This window comes from Arachis hypogaea, chromosome 20, assembly GCF_003086295.3.
Source record: "Arachis hypogaea cultivar Tifrunner chromosome 20, arahy.Tifrunner.gnm2.J5K5, whole genome shotgun sequence".
NCBI lineage: Eukaryota > Viridiplantae > Streptophyta > Magnoliopsida > Fabales > Fabaceae > Arachis > Arachis hypogaea.
In genome coordinates this window covers 115,005,623-115,014,726 of record NC_092055.1, presented here as the reverse complement: position 1 = coordinate 115,014,726, position 9,104 = coordinate 115,005,623, and the positions used below count along the sequence as shown (strand labels likewise).

General features: G+C 37.4%; 1 protein-coding gene across 4 annotated transcripts; it reads left to right on the top strand.

Moving 5' to 3' along the window:
• Positions 1-4,029: 4,029 nt before the first annotated feature.
• Positions 4,030-8,070, top strand: LOC112784210 (2-oxoisovalerate dehydrogenase subunit alpha 2, mitochondrial). 4 transcript variants are annotated; one of them, XM_025827339.2, is made up of 9 exons: positions 4,030-4,329; positions 5,849-5,983; positions 6,072-6,254; positions 6,383-6,540; positions 6,653-6,752; positions 7,045-7,156; positions 7,282-7,421; positions 7,547-7,732; positions 7,805-8,070. In XM_025827339.2, the coding sequence occupies exons 1-9, from the start codon at positions 4,177-4,179 to the stop codon at positions 7,970-7,972; spliced, it is 1,335 nt and encodes a 444-aa protein (XP_025683124.1). In that variant the 5' UTR covers positions 4,030-4,176; the 3' UTR covers positions 7,973-8,070. The 4 variants fall into 4 exon arrangements, with proteins under 4 accessions (XP_025683124.1, XP_072085893.1, XP_025683123.1 ...); XM_072229792.1 differs by having other exon boundaries at positions 4,040-4,329; positions 5,846-5,983; positions 6,077-6,254; XM_025827338.3 differs by having other exon boundaries at positions 4,040-4,329; positions 5,846-5,983.
• The last annotated feature ends 1,034 nt before the right edge of the window (positions 8,071-9,104 follow it).

Below are 9,104 nucleotides of genomic sequence, written 5' to 3'. Positions count from 1 at the left end.
TTACCTACTGTGTTAGATGGTGGCAGCAGGGGTTGGTAGCGACGGTGATGATGGCGGTGGTGGGTTGGTAGCGGGCTAGCGGCGGCAGCAAGGGAGAGACGAGAGAGGAATGGTAGCGACGGCAGCAACCAGCAAAGGAGAGATGATACTGTTAGAACTTGAAGTTGTAGAAGTTGACGAGTGACGACAGTGAGCGACAGCGGCGACTAGTTCGACGGCGGTGAATAGTTCGACAACGGCGACTCTGACGGTGGCAACAGTGGGTTGGTTGCGGCGGCAGAAGGGGAAAGACGAGAGAAGAGGTTGAAACGGCAATTAGGGTTTTTGAGTTTTCACATTTTTCAAACCAGTTTTGATTTGGAAGATTGAAGTTACTGACGTGAATAAACCAGTTTTTATTTGGTTTAAAACTAAACTGAACCATAAAAACTGGTTTTTATAAAAAACTATGGTTTCAGTTCAGTTTTTTATTTAAAAAAACTGGTTTATTTAAAACATTTTCAATTCAGTTTCAGTTCAGTTCAGTCAAACCAGTCTTTTTGCACACCCCTAGAATCCACCATAGAATGTGTGCATGCTCTCACTCCTTTGCGTACTCCTCATGGCAGCCCAAAATTCACCCTTGAATAATATAGAAACCCACATGCATCAGTCATCGTAAAGATCTACAGATAACACACAGTTTCTATATCAGAAACCTTTCATTGAACTCATTATTACAAAACAGATAAAGCCAGCTACCGCATTATTATGAATTGGAAAGCGTAACGTAATTGAACAACTACGAACCTGATAGCCATGTGTTGTCATGTAAATTGTACTCCTCCATAAATTCAAACCATTTTCTCTCAAATGACTCCTCCGTCCGAGAGTTGAAAACAATGTCCCTGAGGTCGGCATACAACTCTCCGTACCGACAATAACCTCCAAGCTTCTGAGGAAACTTCTTCATGATGTGCCATATGCACCAATGGTGACGTGTATTGGGTAAAGCCTTTCTAATCGCACCGAACATGGATCTGCATTGATCAGTAATGATGCACTGTGGAGCTGTTCCCATGCACGTCACCCATTGGGTAAAAACCCACTCATAACTTGGAATTTCCTCGTTTCCCAACAGCGCACATCCAAGGAGGGCCGACTTACCATGGTGGTTGACACCGACGAACGATGCAAACGGTAACCCATGCCTACACACATAACCATATGCCATTATGAATTCTCAGGCACAACCACATGGGGAAAAAATTACCAAAACCAAAAAAACCAACTACACCACCTGTTACCTGTTTGTACTATAAGTGCTATCGAGTGACACAACGTCTCCGTAGTATTCATAGGAAGTCCTGCACCTTGCATCAACCCAAACTGCACTCCTAAATCTACACTCATCATCCAATTTTACTGCATAGAAGAAGTTCGGATTGATTTCCTTCATTCTCATGAAATAGTTCATCATCTCCCTAACATCGGCATTTGCGTTGCTGGTTCGGAGTCTTGCTGTAATATAGTTTCTTAAATCCTTTTCTGAGAATCCCAGATTCAACGGGCCCCCAGCTTCATTGGCCAAAGCTAGGAAGGTCTTGTTTGGTCGAATCCCAGCCTCATCATTATTCTGAATCACGTATTTCGCATGCATACTCAGCTGCCTATACTCACGGTAGTGCACTGCCTTCTTCGCCGAACATAGGTGCGTGCGCCTCAGCTCAACCTTGAAGAAAAGCCAATCTTGCTTCTACTTATCAAATTTCACATATATTCTTGCCTTGCACACGGCGGCTGAAATCGGGTTTTTGCGCGTTGGTGCTTTGACACGAGACCCGCGGATGCGATCCCGATTACAGTGGATAGCCTGGTTAACGGGTTTCTTCGTGATCTTGTCAAATATTGTCGTCCTTATCTTAGTTGCAAATCCAACTTTCTTGGTGTAGCTAACATAAAAATCATGAGCTAGTTGCAACTTCGCAAACCGCATTCCAATGCTTAGTATTTCATCTTCCTCCAGGGAATCGTGATCAGGCAACTACGTATCAAATAAAAAAAACAGAAAAAAAGCCATTAATTATGACATCAAAAATGCGAATCCTGACTGCACAAATTTAAACTAAAATCCAAACCTTGTCACAAATATCCATCTCATCACTTCCAACATCAGTAACATCCAACATTTGCGTGGCCTGCACTTTCAACATAAACACACAAATTACAACAATAAAAAAAATAATTTTTATTCAATATCATGTACATGAAACCTCACTTACTAGCACAAAAAAATACGAACTAAATTTATAGATCAACTCATCCACCCAACCAGTATAAGCTTTACACCAAAGGCATCTAAATGCTACTCATGGTAATTGAATCAATTAATTCATTTGAAATATTATACAATTATTGTGACTACTACTTACTCTCTTTCACGTTAACACTGCATAGCATACATCTGAACATGCATCAGGTACAAATCCTATACACAGGTCCTTCCTTGGTTTCCCAGCCACTAGTGCATATTTTTACTTTTAAGAGATGCTTTCTTTATGCATACATTGAGCAACATGCATAACTGTATACATATACTCATCTTCTAATACTAACATGCAGGAAGCAAATACATGAAAAGCATCAATATATAATTCCTGCATTCTTCCTTTTCATTATCAAAATATATCCTTTTTATCTATTATACCATTGGCTACAACTCTAATTCAATTGACACCTCTTGCACTAACATTGCCTACATGCCACTGTATTTTATTCATGAGGGAGTATAGATTATTTTAATGGGTTCACATATAAGCTTCTTCAACAAATAAGTATTTTCTTCCAAAAACACATTTGACATACATATAAGAATAGAATGATATGTAAAAAACTTCCTAAGCTTCGTTGACTAAATCATGTTGTTGATGCATCTGAATACCAATTAACAACATACAATTAAACAAGCCACTTGCATTGATTCTAAACTGCCCCACTCAAATAAAAATGACCATCCATTGAAAAGTGTTTCGTACGTAACGATGCTCACCTTAGTCATTTGCACAGGATCGACGACGAGAGGTTCAACTATATTTTCATTTGGATTGGATGAAATCTCATTCCCGCCTGGAGATGGAACACAATCCACCGGTTCAGCCACAACGCACTCCATTAATGAACTCCGGCGGGGAGACGGGGGTGGAAGAGCAACCACACTTGAAACCCCTTCTACTTGCGACGTCGACATCAAGCACAAGAAACACACACTCTCTCTTGCTGTGCACGCTGGTTGTCCGTGTGGTTGCCGTCCAACGCAGATCGAACAACAAATGTGTTGGTGTTGCTGGAAGAGGGCCTTTGCGGCCTATGACGCTGGTGGTAGTCGAGTCCGACAGGGGGTCAGTGACGGGTGGGAGAGTAGTTTTCGTTGAGACTTGGAGATGATGGAGACGATACGGTATTGATAAACTGTCGTCTATGTTGTGCTCCTATAACTGCTCCTATTCCTATTTTTTTAAAAATTTAAATTTGAATTAATTCAAAATTAATTAATTATCCATTAATTTAATTTTAATTCAAAATTAACTCCCATTGTATGCAGTGTACAACAAACACATTGGCTCCCTAGACTTTCTCTTATAGTATTAATTCTCTATCTTTACTTTTTTTTTAAAAATAAAGTAAAAAGAAAAGTTCAAAACGTTGGTTGAATAGTGATTAAAATAAATTATTGAAAATTTTATTCTCAAACATTTTCCTTTATTTTTTATTTTTTTGGCAGGAAACCTTTTTTCCTTTTAATTATGTTGAATGCAATTATCAAATTATGTACAATATTTTCGGCCTCTTGTTTTTAATTTCCTTGGTCCTATTACAATTACCGCATTCCAAAAACAAAATATCAATAAATTTCCTTGATAAAGCAAAAAGACAATATGGAGATATATATTGGGTCAATAAAGGCCGAATAAATGGGCTTTAAGAGAATCCCTTAGCCCAAAAGAGAAAAAGGTGGTTGAATCCACAATCCTTATCAATTAACGTTCAATCCTCAGCGCACGAGACTAAATCTAAAACAAATTATTATAAAATTATAAAAAGCTCAATATTAAATTAAATGTTACTTGTTAAAATTGGGTTCACCTCACCGGAAGTGTCGTGATTCTGTTGTTCGGTTGTTCCTCCCAATCTGCTACGATGTGGATATCGAAGACCATCTTCAACCACTTCAAATCCAGGCTCAACTTCACACCTAACTATGCACCACTATCTCTTCTCTCTCCGCGCCGATTTGCATCCACCATAGCTCAAAATCCTTCCACCTTCAATTCCATCCACGATGCTAACCAGGTACCTCTCTCTCTCTCTCTCTCTCTCTAGAATGCATGCTGATTGGGTCATTAACTCGTGATTTTCTACGACAGACTGTATTTCTACGTATTTTTCTTTGATTATCCTCCAAATTAGTACTATCTGATCTCTTTAATTTATTTTTTCAATATATATATATATATATTTGATTTACTGGAGTAAAGATTTCTTGTTCTTTTATCATCTTCATCAGCAATATATAATTTTTTATTTTACTCCGATATGTATTTATTTTTGGAATGATTTTTCTCCACATTTATAGTTTCCGTTGAACTGAAAATGGACTTACACGAGTCTCAATTACTGGACTTGGGCCCGAGGCCCAAATAGAAAACCCTAGTTTCAATCCCTATATAATGACCTGACAGGAAGCACTGCATGACTGCAGTACCATCGTCGCAATGTTCGCATTCAAGTTTGAAACAGTGTTTCCAGTGCTATAATTATAAGTCTGTGTGTTGTTTGTGTGCGTATGTTCATATGAAAAAGCAAGGTAGCTTCTTGACGAGACTTCGATCAATATACGGTCCTCGTCAATCCTCTTTTACAAACTTGCAATATCATAATCAGCAGTGTCACTCGTCTGAATTTGATTTCTCCTGATCTTTCAGGCCCTTTATCACTGCTACATTTTCCCACCTCTTTTATTATTATTATTATTATTATTATTATTATTATTATTGATATTATTATTTCACTTCGGAACTGATTTGAGCAAACGCACTCTGTCCCTAAACCGTGCTTTGACACGAATGTTTTGAGGCAATTTCTTCGTTTGCGAAAGTAATGTCATTCCATTAAACCATGAATTTGCTTGTCTGGGCTTGTATTACATGCCTATCGGGCGCGTTGATGGACTACACTTCTTTCTTCCTGAAATGGATCCCCAATCTCGGGTTATACTTTACTCGTATTAGGTTATAAAAAGTTTACAAACTTTAGAAGGCCCGTAATATTTGTTGAGATCCAAAATTGCAAAATCTACTTTTAAAGATATGAAATTGGAAAATGTTGATCATCGATGAACCTTAATCCGGCTTTAACGATGAAATAGTTGACCAAATCGTAAGAATTGTGGTGACTCTGATTAATAAAGATCCCATTGGAAAGTGAAACCTGTAGCTATTAAGTATGAAACCGTGAAGCTTGATGACCTAATTGCAAGGTGAAATCCTTGATTCAAAATTTGAAAATCTGGAAGTTGGAATCCTCTTCTGAGCTGACACAAATTTAAATAGTATTTTTTTATATATCCTGCTCATAATAATTGAATTCTGAGCCCTAAAATGTGGAATTCTAATTCAGGACGTAAATTGGGATATATGACGCACAATGTAATAAACTGAAGTAGTACTACACCACAATTTCCATATTTCCAAATTCCAATATATAACTAAAATGGTGAATTCAGTCTTTACTCTCTCTGGATTGAAATCTGTAACAGCAGTGATGCGCTGCTTAATTATATGCATGTTTGCATGATAACTGGATACAGCAGGTTATCGATTTTCCTGGAGGAACAGTGAAGTTCATCCCGGAAATGAGATTTATATCTGAAACATCTCCAAAGAGAATACCCTGCTACCGTGTCCTCGACGATGATGGACAGCCTCTGGCCAATAATTTTGTCCAGGTTTTAAACTGATCCACCATTCCATTGTTCATGCATTTTCCTAATGGAAAATTTTGAAAACGAAATTGATGAATTTCATTGATGTTAGGTTAGTGAGGAAGTTGCTGTAAGGATGTACAGTAACATGGTTACACTACAAATTATGGACACCATTTTCTATGAAGCGCAAAGGCAGGGCAGAATATCTTTTTATGCAACGACCATTGGAGAAGAGGCCATAAATATTGCATCAGCTGCAGCTCTTACTAGGGAAGATGTTATTTTCCCTCAGGTTAAAAGCATAATTGGAAAGCAAGCATCTTAGGCTCTAGTTATGCAGTTATGATCTTAGTTATCAGAATTTTAGGACAGGCCTAATGATTCGAAATAATGTAACTGTAAATTTTATCCTATATGCAGTATAGGGAACCAGGACCTCTGTTATGGCGTGGTTTCACATTGCAAGAAATTGCACACCAGTGTTTTTCCAATAAATACGACAATGGAAAAGGAAGGCAAATGCCAATACATTATGGGTCCAACAAGCATAATTACTTTACTGTAGCATCAACTGTTGCGTAAGTATTGAAGGCTTCCATTTACAGGCATAATTTTTTGTTTTTTGGGTGTGTGTTTTAGCGGTTAACAGTCTAATGGTGCGCAAAATACAATGTTTAACCATATTTACAGTACACAAGTTCCCCATGCTGTTGGAGCTGCATATTCCTTAAAGATGGACAAAAAGGATGCATGTTCTATCACTTACTTTGGTGATGGTGGCTCAAGTGAGGTAATTATACAGTTGTCATAACAACAGGTCATTTCTCTTTTACTGCAATAGGAAGTTCTGTAGCATTTAAACCCAGCATGGGTCTAAACCATAAGTTTTATCTTGAAAATTTTATTAAAGGAATTCAAATAATGCGAGTATCATTGAATGTTTGCGAGGAATGCTTACTATGATTTTATTTGTGTTGCAACCAGATATCTCAGTAAATGTGTGGTTTCATTTGCAATAATTATTCTGTGTGTAAAGTGAAGTGCTTACACCTTGTAAATTCTAATGCATCCTGTAACACCAGGGAGATTTCCATGCTGCTTTAAATTTCGCAGCAGTTATGGAGGCCCCAGTTATTTTTCTATGCCGAAACAATGGATGGGCTATCAGCACCCCGACTTCGGATCAGTTTCGAAGTAAAATTTTCCCCTCTTATTTCAATATTGCATCTTTGGTTAGGTTTCGACTTTCTGGCAATGTCATTGCACATTCAATGTAAACCTTAGCCATGTTGTTCTGGGTTTCTTCTGTTCATGCATAGGTGATGGTGTTGTCGTGAAAGGACAGGCATATGGAGTCCGCAGCATTAGAGTAGATGGCAACGACGCCCTGGCCATTTATAATGCTGTTCAAGCTGCTCGTGAAATGGCAATCAGTGAAGAGAGACCAGTTCTAATAGAAGTGAAGTGATAACTTTTCAAGTCATATTTTGAGGAATTTTGAGAAGAGTATCTGTTATTGTCTCATATCAAAAGCTTTAAAAGCAGGCCAATGTATCTTTCTTATTTATGTATTCTCCTTTTCAGGCTCTTACATATAGAGTAGGACACCATTCAACATCGGATGACTCCACCAAGTATCGTCCAGCCAATGAGATTGAATGGTGGAGGCTCGCTCGAGATCCGGTGGCTAGGTTTAGAAAGTGGATAGAAAGGAATGGTTGGTGGAATGACATGGCTGAATCAGAGCTTAGGAACAGTCTGAGACAGCAGGTAAACAATATCCATGTCTGAAATTGGTGTTATTCAATAGTTGTGTTCTAACCCGGCATGTTCATGTTGTAGCTTCTGCATTCAATTCAAGTGGCAGAGAATATAGAGAAGCCTCCAATTGAAGATATATTTAACGACGTTTATGATGTGCCTCCATCCAATCTTCGTGAGCAGGAGCAATGGGTCAAAGATACCATAAAAAAGCATCCGTTAGATTACCCAGAGAATATTTCTGCATAGTAATCATAAATTGCATATCCTCATGCGCATGTAATTGTACTGGATCCAAGTATTCTTGTTCTATGAATAAAATGCATGTGCATACTCCTATCCTAAAATTGCAATTTGAATTGTCGGTTCAACTTGACTCGTTTGGGCTAAAGAGTTGAACAGGTTGACTTGTTTGACTTTTTTTTCCTTTATTTTCTTAAATAATACTATAATTTTAGAATTTTTTTTACTTGATAACCCTATAAATAAATAAAAAATTATCATACATTCATATATTCTCATAATTATTTAAAGTTTAAAATACTAATTAACAAAGGCTTCCAATACTATAGGAATGAAGGCATTTTTCATCCATATGTGATGAAAATACGTGGCCGAAACTGCTTGTATATGCGTGGCTTGTATCCTGGGAGAATTGGGGACAATGATTGAATTCAACTTGTCACTTTGGGTGTTGTAATTAGCAAAAATTAATGCTAATGTTAATGGTGGTGATTCGTGGGCAGTTTTTGGTGGCCTAATTTTTTTATATAAGGCTATTTTCGGGTTTCATTTTTTGATTTTGAATCCAAGAAAAAAGAAGTGTTATGGGTAGAGTTTTCTGTAAACCAGGAAAGAGGATTATAGATAGCAAAAAATAAATCAAAGGGCAATCTGTTGCTGAAACCTTGAAGATGGAAATAACAATAATTCCATGAGGTGGGGAAGAACGCTCATTTTTTTCGTTATTGCAGGAGTTTGTGCGTTGTGCGTGGATATGAATTATATGGGTGTTAAACTTTGGTGTGGGATAGCTTTTAGCTGACACCATGAAGGAAGAAATTGGACTCAACGATTTTTTTTGTTTAAAAAATTTGCCAACCAATTGGATGGTCTGATTTGTGTGGGAACGAGAATTTGAATTTTGGCTTAGCTAATTGGACCGTCCGATTTCTATATATATTAATTTTATTTTTTATTTTGCGAAAATCAAATCGGACGGTACAAGTTGATTATTGTATAATTTTTTTGAACTAGTATTTGGTGGATTCGTTCAATTTTAAACCAAATATATAACTGACGAAGCGAGTATGCAAGAGATGTTTTCAATGTATATTGAAAGACGTGCTCAGATATTATTGATCGAGTTGTACATTGAATT